A 22904-nucleotide genomic window follows, 5' to 3' on the forward strand; every position below is an offset into this window, starting at 1 on the left:
CAACCTAAGTTTTTCATTAAATACTTGTTTTCAATCATCGACGTCAATTTTTATTAATTAATTAAAATAATTATGAATTGAAATTTTAATTTTAATTTTAAAAGTGATAAAATACTGAAACTTAATTGATTATAGTTCTTTTAACGTTTTTTGATTTATTAACATAAATTAACTCTAAAAGACTGAAAGTGCGCATTTAGTAAAAATCGAGATTAAAAATGTAAATATTGAAGCAAAAGGACTAAATTGAAGCAAAACTCAAATGTCAAGGGTAAAATTGTAGCATTTTGAAACCTAGGATTAAATTGAAGCCATACTTAAAATTTAAAGACTAAATGTGTAACATTTTGAAATCTAGAAACTAAATAAAAACTAGATCCGAAACCTAGGGACTAAAAAGGTATTTTTCTCCAAATAAAAAGTTATATAGGATGACTATGACTGGATTATAATTTTCAGAACTTTGTTAGGGAATATATTAGATTATAGGGAAGTCATTTTTAGGGAATAAACTGGTTTCGATGTTACATTTTGTTGCATCAGTTTTAACATTATGCTTTTAATTTCATCCATTTAAACTTTAAAATTGATGTTTTTTTTAAGAGATTGTATCTATTTTAATCATAAACTTTAAACTCAATAAGTGTATCAATTTAAACTCTCGGTTAAGTTTTCATTTTAATTCCCATTAGAAAGGTTGTTTACACATACCTAAAGTCACGTGTTACTCTATGATACATACTTATTTGTTATTTTTAAAAGAACAAAAATTGTGAATAAAATTATAGTAGACTTTCTGGAATGTTTTGATTTTAGGTTAATATTTTTTTTTCCCATTTCATTTATTTAATGGAGAGCTTTTCAAGTTTAGGACAAAATTATACTTGGTTCATTGGCTTTCAAATAGAATAAGGAGTGACATTCTCAAATTGGTCGCTAGTATTCATTTGTTCTTTATTTCTTGTTCATGACTTTCAAAATCACCATGACTAGAATCTTTGTTCTTTTCCTTATCCTTTGTAAACTTGTCGATGAGACAAAGTTAACTAGGACTAGTTCATTGTATTCATCCACGTTGCTCGTTTTAGCTTGCCCATATTTTACCCGAGCTTAAACTCCTCACCATGGTGAAATTATCATGACTATCACTACTTTCAATGAAAGGCGAATGGAAACACAGTCCATTTGTCTTCATGTGAGTTCTACTTTTGAGAGCCGAGTTCGTGGCTTTTATGGTCTCTCAATCTTGAATAGTTTAGTGTTTTTTTCCTTCTTTTGGTAAATTATTTTTTTTTAAAAAAACAAGCAAGTACATATCACAAAGTATGGAAAACCTTTCTAATAGATATTGGAATGAAAACTTGATCAAAAGTGGAATTGATATACCTATTCAAGTGAAGATACTAAAATTAAGAAGTCATACAACTTGCTAGCTTAAGGTAAAATGATTTTTCCAAGCGACTAAATCTGTGATTTGAAAAATTGAAGTAATTTAGATAAATTAATATACATAAGGTTTTACCAATCATGTCATATGGTTAAGATTCACCCATAATTGCTTGACTCCACAAAAGCAAAATCTCAAATAGACCCTAAAATCAACAAAATTGTTACTAAACCCAAAAAGAATGGGAAATTCTCTGCCAATGGAATGCAATATTGAACTGAAGAGATTAGAGGGAAAAAAAAAACATTACAATCTTGGTTTACTAATTCTCATGTGTTGAAATGCAGAAAAAATATTTCAACTGGTCTTCTTCTGTAGTTAGCTTTTGTTGAACTTCCCAGCTTGGCTTATCAACATTGGCCTTTCTTGTAAAAACTCAGAACTCTATCTTCTCTCTCTTATTCTTCTTCCATGATAATGAAGTTTGTACAAACTTGACCTTTGTTGGGATTATGGCAATGGCAGCAGAAGCTTTGGCCAGTTTCTGAGCTATTATTCAACTACTTTCCACTGAATTCTCAATTGTGTTAGAAAAAATAGCAATTATTCAACCACTTCCCTTCTTTCCTTTTCTCCATTGTTTCCTTTTTCTTTGGTTGTCTTTGCAGAAAATTCCTGAGCAAAGTATGCGGTCAAAACCGGAAGGGCGAAGGAATGGCTGGAACATGTAGCAGTGGCCAAGAATAATGGCTATATGCCATCTTTTTATTGAGAACTGATCTTCAGGAGGGAGGAGGTTGTCCTCATTCGCTCTCTCTTTCTTTTCTTTTCAATGGAAAAAGAATTGCAGATTATCTTACAAAGTTGAATATCGATGCCGGTTGCTTCCTTTTACCATCGAGATTGTGAACTTCCCCACGACTTCCAACTGTCCCGGTAGTTTCGTCCATTGGCACTTCTCTCAAATGGAGAGCCATAGACATTGGATGATCTCCTATTGTTACTGCCTCTGTTGCTTTCCTTTGCAGCATTTCTCATTTCCTCTTCAAGATCGTACTGCGATCTCTGTAAAGAGGAAAAAAAAGAGTATTAGTCTAGATTAAATGAACTTATAAACAACAAACACTAATAATTTACTGCTTAACGAGCTGTGTTTACATGATTTTTACTAGAACATTTCCTTGGGTATGGAAGTAATAAGATTCTTATCAACAACAAAACCAACGAGTTACAACAAACTAGCTGCACCATAAGAATGGAAGTATCAGCACCTGTTCTTTCATTAAAACACGTAAACAAGACCAACAGATGCAATGTAGATCCAAACCCTGAGTCAGTACATCCGAAACTAAATGGATATTCAAATTGCAAATTTTAGGCAGTCGGTTCTTCCTCATAGGGAGTATCAGCACCTTCACACCTGTCTCTCTTTCTCTCTCTCTCAGTCAAGATAAGAGTGAGGAGACCTTCATATCTGTCCCCATGACTACTATAACCCATAAACAGGGGGGAGGAGGAGGGGGAAGGCACTAGTTTTTGGTTTTGACGACATCAACGTCCAGAAGCAAACAGCCATGTGGCTCACACAATAGTTTGTACATATATTGAGTAAAGAAGAGCAAAGAGGCTTTGTTCAATGTATTGGTTGTTCATCAAAATTCAACAAAGTTAACTTCAAGTTTTACATATGAAGTTACAAACCTTACTGGAGTCTGAGAGCACAGCATAAGCCTCTCCAATGAGCTTAAAAAGCCTGTCAAAATCCCTATAAACGTCCTGGGAGATATCTCGCCAGAGTTGTCCATCATGACTGCTGTCACCTCTTAAGAACAGACCAGCCTGAACTCCAACAAACAATGGGGCGGTGCCATAGTGGTATCGTAAAACGAGTTAGAAGGCCTATTGCATATCGAAAAAAATAAATTACTGGCATAAAACACTTCCAAACCTTGTCAGGATGATGCTTGAGAGCTGCTTTACGATATGCCTTTCTAATATCAGATGCAGTGTCAGTTGCTTTAACTCCCCTGGCATGAAAAATTTGCAATTGTGAATTTTAAGGCTTCCAACCATTTAGCGATCAAAGGGAATACAAGCTAAATAGAAATTCTTGAATGAAATGGAGAGAACAACACTCTGTCTTAGAAGAAACAGAAGAGATAAAACACAAAGACCATCTGATTGTTATTATTTATTAAAGAATTGACCTTAACATTCATACAAGGAAATAATGTCTGAAGAAGGCCGAGGGAAGTTTATAAAAACTGTTGATTAGGAAATTGAAGAATCAGAAAAAAGCAAAAACTTACAAGATAAGGTAAAAATCCAAGGAAATTTCCTTTTTGGCGGCTTCTTCCATTAAAGGCTTATTCCTACGAGCTTTCTTTAATTCTACACTGCCAGCAGATCTACTAGGCGTGACCTTGTCGTCAGATTGATTTTCAACAATGAAGATATATTTCTTGAGATCACTAGCTGCTTGACCATAATCTCTGATCATCTCATGTAAATTTGCTCTTCTAGAAAATGCCTGGACAAAAAAGCATTTGTCGTTTTTTCTTTAAAAAAAAAAAAACCAATATATCAAAATCAAAAGAGACGTATACAAGGGAGGAAGCAGAAGCCTCCAGCCGCTAGCCACACAACAGAATATTGGTCAGACAACAGAGTTAAGATCATGCTAGCTCAGAGAGACATCACAACATAACTAAAGATTTGGTCATGAAAACCTATTACCATAACTACTACCCCTATTACCATAACTACTACCCTACCAAGCGAAGGTGGTTGCTGAAAGTCTACGATCTCTATGATACCTTTCTACTTGTTTATGCCCAACCTAATGATTCTATTCTTGTGGGTAATAAGGTAGTAGAAGACTGCAAGATTAGTAATAAATAATAATAACCTTCTGTTCAAACTGGATTTGGATAAAGCTTATAGCAGATTTGAATGCTGTTTCATGGATGTCTCCAGGCTAAAGGATTTGATGGTAAATGGCAAAACTAGATCTATAGGGGCATCTGTTGCCTTAATTAATCAATTATTCCAAATAGGAGACAAAGGAAAAAGCCTTCAGTCCCAAGGCCAACACAGGAAAACTCGGTTTCTCCATTTGTCTTTCTAATTATTGCACTATGATGCCTTTGAAGGACTCAGAAAGCGAGGTGCTGGATATACCTACATAACATTTGGAGCATATTACTTCTAGCTGAAAAGCATAGACTTCCAAACAATTTTTGGCAAAAAAAACTAATGAAAAGAAGCAGATGTGAAAGGTCCTCCCATGCCTTTGAACAAAATATATAGTAGCCTGGACTGGTGACTAGGTAAGACATCTTTTCTGAATTCGATAGGAATTAGCACCCTCCATAAAATATGTATCCAGGTCAAAAGACTCATCTACTTGGGTTCCTGGTTCTCCACAATGCAACTAGAGGAACCTTTCTGCAGTCTTTTGGTCTTCGTATTACCATGCCAACCTCCCCCTTCACAATTTTTATACAATTTCGTTTACTGGCTACAGCAGTAAGGTGCACTCCGTGGGAAACTTGGTTGGAGAAAACCATAAGAACTTTCTAGGATATAAGAAGGGATGTTTTTCGGTGAATATTGTTTTGGGCTTTTCTTCATGGGCTTTTCCAGAAAAAGCAATTTTGTAACTATGATCTCTCTTGGACTAGTTCCAATTGGAGAAACTCCTTTTAACTCCATTGGTTCCATAGACCGTTGACTGCTTTGTATGAATCTACCAAATACGGACTTGGGCCATATAGATCTAAACTTGTTTTGAAAGTTGTTGATTCTTCTGCATGAATCTACTATATAAAAATTTTGTTAGTAGAACAATCACAGAAGTAATGTACAGAATCTCTCATCTATGCAAGAATCGTGTTCCATTAAGGAAACAAATATTGCTACTTTAAACATCAAGTATTCCCATGTAGATCAGCTCAATGAATCGCTGATACGTAGAGTTGAATACTTTTAAATGAGAAAAGACAAAAGGACCTACACAAACGACAAGCCTAACAAGATAAATAAAGGCTCCAAACCTAAACAATAAGGAGAGAAGATAATTACAAAAGTCTCAAACATCCAAAAACACACATTCAACTTGGTAACTGCCAATACCTCTTCTCACAACCTCTCAAACCCATGAAAATTCTCATAGTTCCTTTCAAGCCGAGAACTCCATGAGACAACAGGACAAAAAAATGTAATACATTCTTAGAGTAAATATAACATACTGTATTGGTACAGAACTTTGATAATCCTAGATCACATGATGCATTATTAAATGGTAACAGTCAACCAATCTCTTCTACCAATACTAAGTTTAAGTAAACAAGAAACAGTTCAAATTCAAAAATCAAGCTCCACGGAAAACAATTATTCCAATAGCATATATGTTCATAAAAGCCTACCTTTGAGTAATTTTCATCAAGGGCAATGGCCAGATTACAATCTGATATAGCATCAGCAATCTGAACCAATGCTTGGTATGCTGCAGCACGATTGCATAAACAAACTGCAGTGAAAGATCTGGATTCAACATTTATAGATAATGCAACTGTATAATGTTCTACTGCTTCAGTATATTTCCCTGATCGAAATGCTTCATTCCCTGCACTCTGTTATTTAAGACCATGTATAGATCAAGTGGAAGATTGTAATTTATAAACCCATGCATACACAACATATTACATAGATATGATTGCACCGAAGAATTATTAACTCTGGCATAATTTGAAAGTTTCAGGTTATTCAATATCAAATGCTTTAAATGTCAATTTGAAGAAAGGTCGAAGCTATAAGGACAGTTATATTGACAATGGGGACAATCTTTAAGATCAGTTCCAGAAAGCACATGATCAAGTACCTATTCAGAATGGGTGTTCATGAGCGCTATAAAAGAACCCCCATAAACATCATACTTTAGTAACTTATTCCTCACACCCTCGAACCCACACAGCTCAATTCATGCCAAAGAACTTATGAACCTCCCTAGTACTCAACATCTCCACAGACAAGATACAGGATAGAAGATACACAACCAGTCTGGATCATGTAAAGGGTATTATTAGCCAAGTCTAGAGCATAAAAGCCTAACTGGCTAAATCAGGTACCATGGAACTGTACCACATTTCAGTAGTTCCATTCAAAAACCCCAAGACAAAGATCTCAAGATTGGTTTAGCAAATACAGTTCAGTTCATGGCATGAATTTAATAGTGCTAATTAAACATTCAAATTTGCATGTTGCATACCTTACAATGCATAAGCCCCTGTATCGTGTCTGCTAATGCGAGGGATGATTCCAAACTTTTAATTCTAGACCTGCATGATATGATAAACATTAATACCAATATCAAACAACTAAAAGAAAGGAAGATCCTAATTGATTTAAAAGTGCTCAGGAAGGCTATATCTCACTTTTCTTGATTATACTTTTCTTGCTTAATTTTCCCAACTGTTTCAAGAGCAGCCTCAAATTTTCCAAGATAGAAAAGAGCTTTGGTTATCAAGCACCATCTCCACAACCTAGCAAGTGAATGACTTTGACATCCAGAAACATCTGTTTCAACAATAGCACTTTCTGCAATACAATTTTTCTCTGCAAAACAAAGACTCTGCTCACACAGCGTAATTGCCTCTTCATACCTTTGGAGCTGCAGGAAAAGATCGCAAGAAAAATATAGGCAATCTCAGGGTAGAGGAATAAAAGACCACAATTGTCTAGTAAAGGCCGAACCATCCATAACATAAATTAAGACATTTTTGAAAGGGAAAAGATCAAACTGGATTGTACACAGTAGAAATGATACAGACCATAAAGAGAGCTTCAGCCTTCATTTCAAGTAATTTTTCTGAATACAGACTGATGGATATAGCCTCAGCAATCAAATCCAGGGCACTGAGAGCTGCATCGTCAGTTTTCTGTTCCATAAGTTCAGAAGAACGCCTTGTATATTCGGCTACTTTCTGTAACAAAAGGTGCCCCAACAATCATCAGAATACAGTGGAGAACTCTGTTAACATGAACCCAAGAGCAGACTGAAAAAGTGGGCAATTAAAAGGTTGAGAGGGAAAAACTGTCTCCACTACCCATGATGATGTAAGAAGAACTAACCTAACCAAAATATGCACTGGGTTTGCAAGTTAAAATGTTGGTTTGGGTCATTTTGTATTTCTTTTAACTCTCATTTTAAAAATACATGGGATACATATATACACAGACCACAGCCCAGTACCACAAAAATACAAAATCCAGAGAGAAAGGAGAACTATGGCCTTGAATGAGGGGGAAACAAACCAGCCAATGGACCAATCCAGTTTTTCAAAACAACAAAATGTATGATGCGAATAGAACAGTTAAGAATCAACGAGAATAGAAAGTTTGCCAATAAAAAAAATATATTGAAAATAAAGACAAAAATGACCATTCTTTAGTTCCCATGTAAAGAGATTTGCCCAATGAATATAGAAAGCACCATAAAATTCTAGACCCAGACATAACAAGTACATCAATGAAGTAGCAAATATTGTAGTTGTGCTGTTCACAATTCGAATTGCAGTTCACAAAAATGTCAAGATTTATTAGTAGATCATAAAAATTAAACAAAAAAAAAAAAAAAAAAAAGATATCTCCAATTTCACTCTCATCTACATCTCCGACCTCATCTCCCCCCAAAAAAAAAATAAAAGAAAACAAAGCAGTACGTACCTGAGCCTTTTGGAGGCCATCAGCTGCTTCAATTATCATCCTCCGATCTAAACATATACCATCTCTAGATTCCAAGCACTTGCTAAAATATTGTAATGCATTTTCAGTTCCCCCAAGAAGAAGATGACAACTGTGAAGGGAGAAAAAATCTTTAGAACATAAATATAGATAAGTTGAAATTGACTAAATAGTGCAGATTGTATTGTATTGATACATAAATAAATAATGGTAGGAGTGATCATTGATTAGATTAAGTACATTTCTCATGATTTAATGGGGAAGAATTTTCTCTTGCTAGGTGTTTAAAAAAATATATCTATGTGAAACATGGAAGTATATTAAGACAACTTTGTAATAAAGTTTGCAGAGATAATTAATTTCCACGACCAAGGCTAATATCCTTCTCAATAAGTTGGTGCTGAAAAGTAAGTGCCCTAAGTAAGTTCCTTGGGCTCTTTTGATGAACATACACCTCTGTTTCTTATTATTAAAAAAAATTAAAAAAAAAGAAAAGAAAGATGAAAGTTAAAGACTGTCTATGGTCCGTCTTTTAGTTTTAGAAGCCTTAATATTGATGATGTGATCCAAAATTAGTTTAGAGAAGTTTAGAAATTGGGTTTTATCCTCGTCCAGGTGCAAATTATGTTTGAGAGAGGTGGAAGACTTGGACCACTTGTTTCTCCCTTGCTCTTTTGCTTATAAGCCCCGGGACTTTATTTTCTAGAAGCTGGGTTTGATGTTGAGTCTGAAATTGAAGGGCAAAGCTGAATTTTGGGTAGCTGTGCCACTAGAGCGCTAGTGTGGCATTTATGGACTGAACGAAACAACAAATCTTTTCAAGATAAGTCTCTTCAGTTAGATTCCTTTTGTAATCTTGTACACGACTCGGTGGACCTCTTTACATTCAAAATTCATTTGTAGCATCTTGAAGATTATCAATGATGATAAAGCTCTTGTCATATAGTTAGCCCTTTGGAAGGGGGTTTCTCTACCCTGATCCCTAGGTTGTTTTATTTTTTGATATATATGTATCTGCATCGTTTCTTATAGAAAGAAAAAAAAAAGGATAATTAATTTCCATCACAATAATTAAAAAAAAAAAAAAAAAAAAAACCTAGACCAATTTGGAACCAAAAGATAGTTAAAGACCATGAGAAGATATACTAGTAAAAGCAGGTTCACACTGATTAATTCGAATACAATCATGCACTTAAGCAAAGTTGAGATTGCTTGTTTACTTTAAATAAAACATACAAGGAAATTATACCATAATAGATAGCTCGTTCTGCATAAATTGTCAGAATAAATTTATAAATAGAACCTCAAATTGCACAATAAAACCCTTACTTTCCAGCCCTGACTTGAACTTTAAGAAAGTTTGGATCTAATTCAGTAGCCACCCCACAATCTTCCAAAGCTTCCCTAATCTTTCCAAGCGACATTCGTGTGGCTGCACGGTTGCTGTAGCAAAGCATGAGAGAATTCAGGCGAGATGCAAATCCTTCATTACGTGGGACAGAATCTATCCCCTGCGTATAAAGATCCTCAGCCTTTGAAAGTTCCCCATTTTTGTATGCCTGGTTTCCTCTATGACAGGGTTAAAAGAAAATTTGTTTAACATCAACTATATAAAATGGAGCGAAGGATGTGATTAAAATCCGTGAGAAAAACGATGATAAAACTGGTCTATCTGGAAAGTACCTAAGTCGCCACTTCTCACACGTCTCTTGAATTGCAGTAGAGAAAGGATGCTCTTGCTTAAGCTCTCCTTCTGTTTCCAATTTACCTGAAGCCTCTGAATGCAACGATGAACTGGCAATGGATGAAAACTCAAAAGATGGTCCAAACTTAATATCTGGACTTGGGGAGATGACAAAAGTATTGTGATTAGATTTCTTCTTATTTTTCTTTCTGTGCCGACTCTTTGTTCCCAAAAAACTAGCTTGGATGGAAGAAGATGCAGAAAATGTAAAACTTTTGCCGCATATTTCTCCTGAATCTGCCTTCTTATTGCAATTGTTTTCTAGTGTATCTGAGCTCAAGTTGACACCAGCCGTAGGTTCTGTAGAAACACCACAAACAAAACTACTGCTACAGCATTGCTCGGTTTTGAGACTAGAGCAGACTCTTTCATTTCTAGAATCAAAACCTTCAAAACTGTGAACGGAAATCCCATCTCTATGATGCCCAAAACTTCCCTCGCTGGGCTCATTATATTTCCAGATACCATCATGTGCATCTGTAACTTTTCTTCCAGTTAAAAGAACATCATTTTCATTGGTACAGACTGTAGAATTGGTCGTCCAAGGTGCAGAACTATTGACCAGAGGGGAGGATTCACCAGGCACATCTCTTGGATGTTGATCAATGGATATAGTTTCCTGATAGGGGGAGAAATCCATAGGGGCGTAAGATCCAGGAGAGTCCAAATTAATTTCGGAACTGCCATCGTCCTTTGACACCTTATCTTGCCATTTAGCTTGCCTCAGATTTCCCCTTACTTTCTTCTTCTTAGTTTTGTTCAGTTTACTCTTAATACTAGCTACTGAATTTCGATTGAGATCTGAGAACAGATTTTCTTTGAAAGACAAAGGGTCCCACTGTGGAATTTTAAATTCACCGGAAGTATTTAAATTATTTGAGGCATCGAAAGGACCATGTTCATCATTTTTTCCAACTTCGTCCAAATGAACTTGTGAATTATCATTTGATTGACATGGAAAGTCAGCTGATGAGAATGATGATGGTGTTGAGGCTTTTTGTACATCCAAAGTATCATTTACACAGGGTTGAGGAGACTGACACTCATCACAACTTGCAAAGCATCCTGACAGAAAATTAAATGGCTCAGCGCTAGAACCCTCAAAAGCAGAAGAAAATTCACAACCACTTTGAAGTTCAGTTTTGCTCTTGCCACTATTTTCAGGATTATCCTCAAAGGTCCTACCAGAAAAGCCTGCCGGAACTTCAGAAGAGAAGGAGGTATTATTTTTGGGACATCCATTAGAAGAACCAGATGGCTTGTCACAACAGTTAGAGCTGGAAGAGGTCTCAGCAAAGGTAGCATTTGAACATTCAGGTTTTTCACAGCCATTGGTATTCCCAGAGTCATTGATGTTCAGATTATTCATCTCATCCGGGAGTGTAAATAACGTCTTTGGCCTCCCTTTCAGACGCCTCCCTTTCTTTACTTCATTTAAGCTGGAACTTCCAAATACAAATACATCTCTACCCTCTTCACAACTAAAGTTAACATTACTAGCTTCTGCCTTCTGAAACTCTGCTATACTTTCTGTTTTCATCTTGACTCCAAAATCAGAAACAGAATTTCCTACATTAGTTGTTGCATCAAACCAACTGTCACCAAAAACAAACTTTGAATCAAAAGATTTCTTTAAATAATCATAATTTCCAGTTTCAAGATCGCTACAACTATCAGCAACCCCCTTCCCCACAGATTTATCAAGTTCTCCTTCTTGTGCATTTACCGCGGATGCCAGATCAATCGTTTCAGCAACTGATACAGACTCCGCATTGTTATTCATGGCATCGGTTGTTACAGAATCCATTTTCATTTCACCACCACCAGAGTCGAGCTTCTCAGCATTCATAAAATTATCCCATTTCCACTCTGCTTTGATCTTCCCCCCATCATCCGCTACAAGGTTTTCACAATTTACGCTAGACTGTTCACATTTGCCGTCTGAAGTTTCTGAACTCGTAGCCGAGTTACTCAGTTTAGCACCAAATACGAACACTTCATTCTCAACCTTCCCACAATCCAATTTCTTATGCACATCGCCAGTGGACACTTTATTCCCAGAATTCGAATTATCATCCCCATTCCCCCCAAACACAGAACCGCTACCAAACTTCAAAGAACCGCCTAAAAACAAAAACCCATCATTCGAACTAACCTCGCAAGAACCAACTTTCGACCTCGCATGCTGCGATGCGACCCGCTTCCTGACTTTCGTAAGTCTCGGCCGCGATCGAGCCGCTCGTTGAGAATTGGAAGTGGACTTCAAATCAAGTCCACTCGGATCACTAGCGCTGAAGGAGTGTGGCTGATGGGGTTTAAGCTCAACATTTAGGAGTGTGGCTGATGAGCATTCGGGTGGTGGGGAAACCGCCGGAGATCGTAATTCCACCGCCGGCGGCGACATTTAAGGAAGGAAAGAAATGGCCTGATATAAAGAAAAAACGAAGGTTTAAAATCAAAATTAGGGTTTAGAGCTTGTGGGTATTTGGAAATCAATCTTGTTAAGATTGGGATCGCGTGGTTTAGGGTTTATTCGCTAAGAAGAAGGAATGGAAGCAGAGAAAGAGAGAGAGAGAGAGAAGAACTCGAAAATCTGAAAGCTTACATTTCTTGATTTCTTGATTTCTTCCAATACAATGAGAAGAAGAGACGTGAAATTCGGACACGTGAAATGGACAAAAAGAAAATAAAGAAAAGTTCAAAGTTTTGAAGAACGTTTTGCTTAAACGGCTACTTTTTTTTTTTTTTTTTTTCTTTTTTCAATTTTAATTTTACTTTCCCAGAAATTTGAATTTCTAACCTTTTTTAAGTTAGTTAATGTATTGAATTATTTACTTAAATACTAAATTAAAATACGTTTAATATGAAACCCTAATTTAAATAGTAGATTATTTCGACTCTCTTTGATGATTGTAATTATCTAAAAATGATTTTATAAAATTTTAACGTTTTGATGTTAATATTTGATATGGACAAGATCGGATAGTTTCAAGTGATATTTAAAAAAAGTGTCGTGCAAGTATCATATCCTCTAATTCCAATTTTACTAACAAAGATCTCTTTAAAGTTTGCAACCAAGTAAATAATATAAAAAGATCAAATATGGTTGTTCCTTTGGGAAGAAAAGAAATAAGAAAGGTAGTAGGAAAAAGAAAAGCAATGTAATGGAGATAAAGAATAAACAGGAGTGAATCAAAAACTCTTTCAACCCTCGAAAAATCGTTTGGTTGGAGATTTTTTTACATGAAAATTAACATAGGTATCTAAAACCTATGTTTTTTTTCACAATTTTTAACACTTTGCTTGGTAGAGATGATAGTCAATTCGATTTTGTTGATTTTGAGGTCAACCAATAATCAAACTAAACCAATCGATTTTATAAAGGAGATATTAGAATCGATGTCCAATAAAGAACAAAATCAATGGATTGATTTTTATTTGGTTTAGTTTATTATCTATTAGGTTATCCATTTTTACATTTGTTTTCTTCCAAATTTTAATTTTAATTTCTACTTCTGTTTTGAATTGGTCATTTTTATTAATTTTAAATTAAAATTGGTCCCTTCCTTTTTTATAGATTGAAGTTGGACATTTTTTTTTGGCACTTTCTAAATAAATGACACACTCTATAATAGTTGATATTTTTTCTATACAATAAATATATATGCATCATAATGTAATTAAAACACTAAAAGATACCTAATGTTATTTTTAAGAGTTTATATACCTGCGATTTGGTTCGTTTTGATTGGTTTATCCAATCAAAATCCGATCTGAACTAATACTTTTTGGTTCTTTAGAAATACAAACAAATTTGTCCAATTTTATACTAAAAAATCAAACAAAACCAGGGGATCGTGGTTTGGATTCATTTGGGTTTTCGATTTTTTTTTTTTTGGCACTTTTATTGCCTAGGAATAAGCAATTTTCATGTATTCTCATTTTCCATAGACAATGTTTTCTTTTCTCTTCCAAAATTGTTGGTATTCTCTTTTCTCCTCTCGATCCACTTTTCATTTTATAAATAATTTCATTTTAAATATAGTTAATTAATTAGTTAATATCAATTTAACAAAATTAATATAAATATGTATTTTAATAAATCAACTATAATTTATCAATATATTTACTTAACTTATTTTTACAATAAAATTTATTAAATGAATGCAATTACTTTTTAGATAAATTAATATATATTAGCTAACAATATCTTAAATATATTTAATTAATAAACTAGAATTAATTAAATTTAGTTATTTATTGAGATCAATTTTAATTTGATCCTTCATTGTGAACATATAATTATTAGTGTAATTGTTTTAAATGGTAGAACTATTGAAAATATTTTCAAATACAGTAAAATATCACTGTCTATTAATGATAGACTACGATGGACATATATCAAGGTCAATATCTATCAGTGATAGACTATGATAGACATCACGTCTATCATAGTCTATCACATATAGATACTAATATTTTGTTATATTTATAAATAAGTTGGCTCATTTTTTTAATTTGAAAACAACCCCTATTATTATTGATTGATTATAATTAGTCAATTATTTAATGTGATTATTTTTAGGGATGGTTGGAAAATGGGCAAAATAAGTTATATTAAGCCCGTAGCTCAGACCTTTTAGTTTTGAAAAATATCAAAAAAAAAAAAAAAAAAAAAAAGAAAGGCCCAACTCACGATTTTAAATGATAAATGTAAAAAATACCTAGATAAACCTGACACTTGATACACTGATACTTCTGATACACCTGATACATTTGATACACCTAATACAATTGACGCGCACTTGATACACTTGATACCGCTTGATACACTTTATATACTACTGATAAACATTTGATACCCTTTGATACACTTGATACACAATTGATGTACATTTGATACACTTGATACAAGATGTTGAGATTGACAATTGGACGATACCGACGGTGTAACGACCCGACCTTTCGAGTACTCAGACAAGGTTCGTTACGACATAATGCACATTTTCATTTAAAATTTTGACCGTCATAAATTCGGTGAAAATACGAATGACTATTTCAAACCGAAATATTAATTTGATAAATATATCAAATAAGCAACATATTTAATTGGGATAAAAAAAACATTTAATAATAATAATAATAATAATAATTCAAAATAAAACAATAAAACATATCACCTATCTACAATCTTGAGTAAAAAAAAAAATCTAAATAAATAAAAAATAAAACATGGATGGAAGCGTTTTCTAATATCCCCATATGGCTCTATCACGGGTCCCGTCTGTTCCTCGCCAGTCCATTCCTGTCATTGCTTGAAAGAAAAACATAAAAGAGGAAATGATGAGTATAACAATACCCAGTAAGTAATCCGCTACTGGGCCCTCTAGGTTACTTTTAGCTAGTTTATCTAGGCATCAGTTCACACCCATCATATTAGTTGTAGTGATCCCGAAAGGATCACATATCAGTCGTAAACGTGATCTTGAAGGAACGCTAATAGCTATAAAAAAGAGTTATTATTCCTAGCTTAATTTGGACTCGTTATTGGATTTTATGTGTTTATTTTCCTATTTTGTAGGTACCAAGCAATCAAGAGGTAGAATTAATCATTTGTGAAGAATGGGGTTAATTTGAAGCAATTTGGAGTTGATTTGAGCATCCGGGCTTCAAAAGAGTTGAAATTACCAAAATGTCATTGAATACCATCGAGTATTCTATATTTTTATTAATGGCATCGAGTGTAATTGAGTATAATCAACCATAAAGTAATCGAGTAAATTGCCATCGAGTACAATCAAGTACCATCGAGTACCATCAAGTAATGCTATCAAGCATCGAGTAATTAGCAAAAAGGCCATTGAGTAAAATGTTATCGAGTAACCAACATCGAGTATCAAGTAAAGGATCATTGTGCATCGAGTATCGAGTTGAAGACAGAATGCTCAGCATTGCAACGCTGCGAAGATTTCTATAAATACCTTCCTTCGTCTTTAGGTCAAAATATGCTAACTTTTGGAGGCTGAATTGATGGAGGCCGAAGTTAAACTTTATTCTTCTTCCTTTCCCTTCAGAATTTAGTATCTTTAGGTTAGTTTTTTTTTTTTTTTAGTTGTAATCGACGGATTGGATGTGTATCTCGGATTTGTCTATGAATTAAAAAGTAACTCCTATCTGGTTTATTTTGAGCAAGAGCCCTATGTTTATTTTCTTGAATGTTCTCTAATTAATTTAACTAAATTGTTGTAAACTGGGATGATTTCATTAAATCTTAATGGAATTTTTATAAATTGATCTGACAAATTAATTTATCAAAGTTCTTGTTTGCAATATCGTCATAGCTTATGCAATATTGATTGATTTAGTTGCATGTATTAGGATCACATGTTTAGGGTCTAGACTTTTTCTGACCAAATGCATGTATGCCCTAATATAATATATTCCAAATAAATCATGCTATAAGATATGACTTTTCTAACTTGTAGTATGTCTCAATAATTGAACCCTTTCGTAATGCAATTCATTTTTAACTTGTATGTCACTAAGAAGGAAGAGTTGTAAATTGAATTATGCTAATTTGGTTTACAATCAAATTTGGCTAATTGGACTATTAGACTTTCTAATAAGTTGAGGGGTTGACAGATTCAGTGTAATTAATTGATACCTAACAAAAGAAATTGCATAGGAAACTCTCTCTTGCTCTAGAAATTAGATAGACTCATATTCTAGATTACATTTACCTTTTTATCTTAATTTCACACACATATCTCTTCCACATAAATCCCCTTATTTACCACTCTAGTTAGAAAATTAACTTAACGAAACAAATCATGCTTTCCTATGAATCGACTCGGACTTACCACTGTTGCTACGTTTCAGTAGTAATAGAAGTAGTCGGCATATACAAGTTTTCTTTTGATCAAGTTTGAAGTTTATTAACGATATAAGTTTCAGGCTCTGTCAAAAATGGCATCGTAAGTATCGAGCTATTATTCTTAGCTTAATTCAGACTCGTTATTGGATTTTATGTGTTGATTTTCCTACTTTGTAGGTATCAAGCAACCAAGAGGTAGAACTAGCGATTTAGAGCCGATCGGGATTAATTTGAAGCAATTTGGAGTTGATTTGAGCATCAAGGCTTCAAAGAAGTTGAAATTACCAAAATGTCATCGAGCACCATCGAGTATTATGTATTTTTATTAATGGAATCGAGTATAATCGAGTAAATTGCTATTGAGTAATCGAGCATTGAGTATCCAGTAAAGGATCATCGTGCATTGAGTATCGAGTTGAAGATAGAATGTTCAGTGTTACAACGTTGTTTCTAGCGTTGCAATGCTACAAAGATTTCTATAAATACCTCATTTCATCTTTAGGTCAAAATATGCTGAAAATTGAGTTGTTTTTCAATAGAGGCCGAGGAGAGGCCATGACTTTTTCCTTTTCCTTTATGTTTTCAGTATCCTTAGGTTAGTTTTTGTTTTATTTTCGGATATGGACGTGTGTTGGAACGTATCTCATTAGTTTGTCTATGAATCGAAGAGGTAATCATTTCATTTAGTTCTTGGGTCGAGCATTCTTGTAATTTGATGTGTTTTCTGTTAAACTGTGCTTTAAATTAGAATTGTGTTTTCTTTGAATCTTGCATGATTTAGATTTGCTTTTGTGTGTTGGACTGACGTCCCTATCATGATCGCATATCTTAGCTAGTAAATTCAAGCTTACATGTATCCTTGTAATCGTTCATGCCTTGAGTTTACCCTTGTAGCATCGATTAGATGAGCATGCTTAGATGTATAGGCTAACCTTGAATCTTTGCATCACATATTTAATCTAGATTTAAAGAATAAATTGATTATTTGAACATGGTTTTTCTTGATAAACATAGTTGAATCCTGAATCTTAATGCATGTGTTTCTAGTTCTTTATGGCTGCTAAGGACCCAATTGAATTTAGGAGCATGTAGGTTAGTTAGGAGACGGTCTTTCCAGCCTTAATTACGAATTAGGATGCTTGATTGGTTTCAAATTAATTGATTGTCGGCCTTTGTAGAGATTAGTTAATTTGCATCAATTGGGTTGCTATGCATGCATAATTTGATAACATGATATTTTGGCGGAAACCAATGATCTAAATTACGTTGAATGGCTACTTGATCTGAGAACTAGATGAATCCATTACCGTTTCATATATCCCTTGCAATTTCCTTTTTTTGCATGTTTTCAATTTTAAAACCTAAAAACCAAAATCCTATTTTTACTGTTTCTCCACGGTCAAATCTAACCCAAAAAGAAATTAATTCTTCTTTTCTATGTAGTTTGACCCCACACTTACCACCATTGCTATGTTTTAGTAGTAATAGGAGTGGTTCGATGATTTTACAAATTTTCATTTGATCAAGTTTGAAAGCTTATTAACGACGTAAGTTTTGGGCTCTGTCAAATACGCATCAGTCATAGTGTGTAACCCGAAGGTCTACAAATTAGTCATAGATATGAACCTAGAGATATTCAGTCATGGTGTGTAACTCAAAAGTCCACAAATCAGTCATAGACATGAACTCGAAGGAACATGAATTAGTCATTGTGTAACCCAAAGGTCCACAATCAGTCACAGACATGAACTCAAAGGAACACGAATCAGTCATAGTGTGTAACCCGAAGGTCCACAAATCAGTCGTAATGTGCACATATATAGTCATATGTGTACACTTGCCCAAATAAGAAAAGTTAACAAGAACCCTAAAACTTAGCATGCATCAATTTTCATATAACTTCCGTGTTATATTTTACAGTCATTTATCTTAGGGGTAAATTTTTCAGTATATCCTCATTCAACAGTACGTTCATCATGGTCAAAACAGTCCAATCCAATCAGTCAATGTCATTAAATCATGCAGTTCAATCAGTCATAATTTATCAGTCCAAACAATCTAGATTAATTAGCAAATCAGTCTTAAAAGTCTCAAGAAACAGTCTAAGTAGTCTTAAGTAAACACTTCAAGTGGTAGGGACAACGGATTTTAAGGCGAATCAGTAGAAAATCACTCACCTCAATATAAATGAAGTAATCCAACCCTCTTAGCTTGAGGAACTTATTAGTATAAATCCCAAATTGAACTCTTAGTCTCGATTTATCAAAATAATGTCCAATTATTTAAAGATAATTTAATGAAAATTACCTGAAAAATTCGAGATGTTATATTCTTTCCTCCTTAAGAAACTTTCGTCCTCGAAAGTTTTAAATCAAAACAAATATTTGCATATTAAATCCTTACCTTGACCTTTTGTCCCCAACTACCTTCACTTAAATTACTCTTTTTATCTATATATTTATTTTAAAAACCTATTTTCCCTTCTCCTTGAAAAAACATAAATAGAACCCTTAAATCCATTGGATTCCAATCCAACATATATGCATAAATTCATATCTCTTCCCAAAATTTCAATTTCTCAAACTTCTACAGAAAAATAAATAAATTCAAACTCCAAAATAATTTATTCAACTTCCCTTAAATTAATTCCAAATTTTCATATCTTTTCAAATTAACGCAATTGTGGCTCTAAAATCTTAAATCCAAATAGTTCAATTATCCCTTCCAATTAATTTAATTGTAGTTCCAAACCTAAAGTTGAAGGGAGTTAAAACCCAATATTTTCAAGATAATTAATTCAAATCTCTACTCAAATGAATTCACATTAACCAATATAACTTTTTCATTGATCTCAGTTTGATTCCAAATTCAAAAAAAAAAAAAAAAAGAAAAAAAAAAAAAAGAAAAAAAAGAAACTAAACTCAATAATTTGAGATAATGGACTTAAAGTTTCCTGAAACTTGAGATGTTACATTCTTCCCATCTTTAGAACTTTCGTTTTCGAAAGTTCAAATCTTAAAAAAAAAAAAAACTTTTGATATAGTCTCCATCGTGTCCACTTGTTTCAATTGTTTCATCAATCTAAGTGAATAAATACTTCAAACTTTAGTTACCCGTAAAGATCTATAGCTTCTCTCCATTTAAATAACATCTCCAAATTCTGAATCAAGACAATTGAAGTCAAACCCAAATGCTCGTAAACATCCAACAATTCTTAACTTAGAAAGCCAAACCAAACCTAGTCTTTGATCTTAAAATATTAATTTCCCTTACCTACTCAAAACAACAAAATATTCCTCAAATACTTTTATTTTCCCTCTCCCTTATCTTTTCCAAGATCAATAAATCCAAGATTTTTTTTTTCTTTTCCACTCTCCTAGTGAAATATATCCGCATCAAAATATGTGTCCATTTGAAACCTCTTCACAATTTACAATCCAACCACCTAAGCAAGCCATATTTTCCCCAAACAATGCATACTACAGTCCAAAGTTCCAAATGGTAATGAGAGATTCCTCCTTTATACCAAAACCAACACCTTGTATCCACCCATATCATGTTTTAAAATCCAAACCATACTTAACTACTTGGGAGTCTTGAACATATTAATTTCAATTTATCTCTCAAATTAATAAAAAAATTTCTTAAATACTTTTATTTTCTTCACATTTATCCTTGTTTAACCCAACAACTTGAATGTGCACTTTTCACTTTCCGAGTGAAACAAAATCCCTAAACCAGGACATGTGACCCTTTATAATCTTTTCCAAAAATCTAAAATTCCATTCCAAACTTGGAACTTTAGTAGGGTATTCCTCGCAAGATAACATTGCTTTTAAACTCCAAATACTTATCCCTTCTCTTGACATAAGTAATTAAACTTGAGTTTTCATTGCAACAAAAACATAGTTCAAATCCAAGTACCCTAAGAACAATTCAATCCAACAACTCGCTTTCTCCCATTTAAAGCCAATTATAACTTCAACCACCTTGACCTTCCTTGACCAGTTCATCTTACTTAGGTCTTCTAAAAAGTTCCCCATACTATCGCTTTATGCTTCAACTAGTAATTCTTCTTCCTTCGAGGCATGTTATATGAAGATCCAACACCATACCTTACTCGGTCCACCAACTTTGACACCATGAAAGTGATCGTGACCTATTTATCCTTTCAAAATTTCCTTGTAACATTTTGACTCTAATATCTAGTAATCCTTAATAGAACTAAAAGTCTCTTCTTCACCTCTTTCTTATCTTATAAAGCAAATTTAATCTCGTACCTAAAAACATGTGCCTTGTGGTAAAGTTTCTTGTAGCATCACTAGTTTTATTCTCGTAATGCAAAACTTAATATTATTCTCCCGTAAATTTCTAATTCACCTACCTTATTCTATGGCTTAATAAAATACATCATTTTCTTTCTTTCATGTCATAAGTCCATAACACTTCATAGTTCTATCAAGTTTCAATATCCCTGAATATAAATATATATCTGTTTCTAACAGTCTTTCCATGAATTAAACTAACGCCAAATGACCTTATTATGATCATTCTTTCTTTCCATAACACCAAAACAAAATAGTCATCTCATATTAACTTCTTTCAGGTCGTTAAACTAGCAATGAAAATCAGTCATGTTGGGATTGGTGTCCTAATTCTCCTAGAGTCTCGTTGTTTTGTAAAGATACACATTGTTCAATGAATAAAATAAGTGTTATTTAATTTTGGCATTTACTCATATCCAATAAACAAAGCTCCTTGGTTATCTTATGTGAACTTAAGAATGTATGTGTGATATACAAGTGGATCATACCTTAAGTGATAACCTAAATAGTTTTGTAGTATAAGGATTAAGGTGGGATACCTGATCCTAGTGACACTACAGATATGACCCACTTTGTAGAGGTTTGCAAGTGTTGTAAACTACTACAGATGGTAGATCCTAACCATTCATGTGGAGATATGGAGCAGGGGTGTCCTATACAAAGAGTTTGTATAAGACCTGGCCACGAGATGACTAGACTCTGTATATAACGCCGTTGATACTAGAGACTTACATCTCACCTAAACGATCATAGGTGATACGACCTCAATCCTGAGTGTTTTGGGAACTCCTGCCTTTGAGGGTGGCCCTTTGATTAGTATAGGTGAGAGTGGCCAAATTGCCAACTCAACATGCCTACCTTTTTGGGGACTTGTCTGATCTGGGAGTTGGGAACTCAATCCATAAGATGGAATTCACTCATTTCTCGAAGCAGGGATAAGTAGAGAGATTTCTCCCATAAGGGTTGATTCCGGACTTGAACATAGTGGTCACAGCTTCTCTTTGGAAGAGAAAACTCAGGCATAGTAGGACTATGACTTATGTTCATTAGAGCGATCAATGGTACTTAAGAAGACAGATGTAACTACAGGGGCATAACGGTTATTGGCCCAGTTGTACTTATAGCGATCTGTGAAAGGTTGTCGCACTACTGATTGGTTAAGATGGACACATAATATATCTGTGGTAAGGAGAATTTAGCTATCGGTCTTTAGTGGAGTGCCGGAAGTTAATGGATGGTGGATCCCGTGACTAAAGAATTTAGTCAGTTATTCACGTACCGTTGGAGTTTCGAGCTATGGTCTATGAGGTTCCCTTAGTAGCTCAATGGATTCAGTTGAGGATCAGTTCTTGGTGTTGATTTGAAATGTTCAAATTGACAAGAGGTATTTTAATTGTATATGATATAATCGGTTTGATGTATGAGATACATCTAGTGGAGGATTGATGTAAATGAGATTTACATTAAGTACCATAGAATAGAAAGAGAACTATGGTTTATATGTTTCATGAGATGAAATATTAAAACTATAGGTTATAAATATAGTATGATAAGTTGATTATCATTTATATTTATAATAATATTAATTATAGGATAATTAATTTTTTCCTTTTAAATAACCAAAGTAGTGGGTGGTTATTGAATCATGGTAACCGTGAATTTAAAAGAAAAATGGGTTTCCTATTTTCAAAGAGATTTTTTTTTTACAAAAGATTGAAAAAGTTTTGAGTTTTCTCTCCGCGCAAAAGAAACTTACGGGGTCGTCAAGTAAATACAAATTTACTAAACGACGGCTGGGCGAGCTAAACGATTGTGTAGAGTAGAGCTAAA

General features: G+C 33.9%; 1 protein-coding gene across 1 annotated transcript; it reads right to left on the bottom strand.

Moving 5' to 3' along the window:
* Positions 1-1470: 1470 nt before the first annotated feature.
* TPR15 (Heat shock protein DnaJ with tetratricopeptide repeat-containing protein) lies at positions 1471-12575 on the bottom strand. The gene is made up of 11 exons (XM_039025940.2): positions 9815-12575; positions 9461-9700; positions 8114-8243; positions 7219-7371; positions 6823-7058; positions 6657-6726; positions 5815-6021; positions 3697-3917; positions 3336-3414; positions 3089-3226; positions 1471-2452 (listed from the first exon to the last, which is right to left on the bottom strand). The coding sequence occupies exons 1-11, from the start codon at positions 12277-12279 to the stop codon at positions 2279-2281; spliced, it is 4113 nt and encodes a 1370-aa protein (XP_038881868.1). The 5' UTR covers positions 12280-12575; the 3' UTR covers positions 1471-2278.
* Between the last annotated feature and the right edge of the window lie 10329 nt (positions 12576-22904).

This window comes from Benincasa hispida, chromosome 3, assembly GCF_027475165.1.
Source record: "Benincasa hispida cultivar pf3 chromosome 3, pf3_genome.v1.1, whole genome shotgun sequence".
Lineage (NCBI taxonomy): Eukaryota > Viridiplantae > Streptophyta > Magnoliopsida > Cucurbitales > Cucurbitaceae > Benincasa > Benincasa hispida.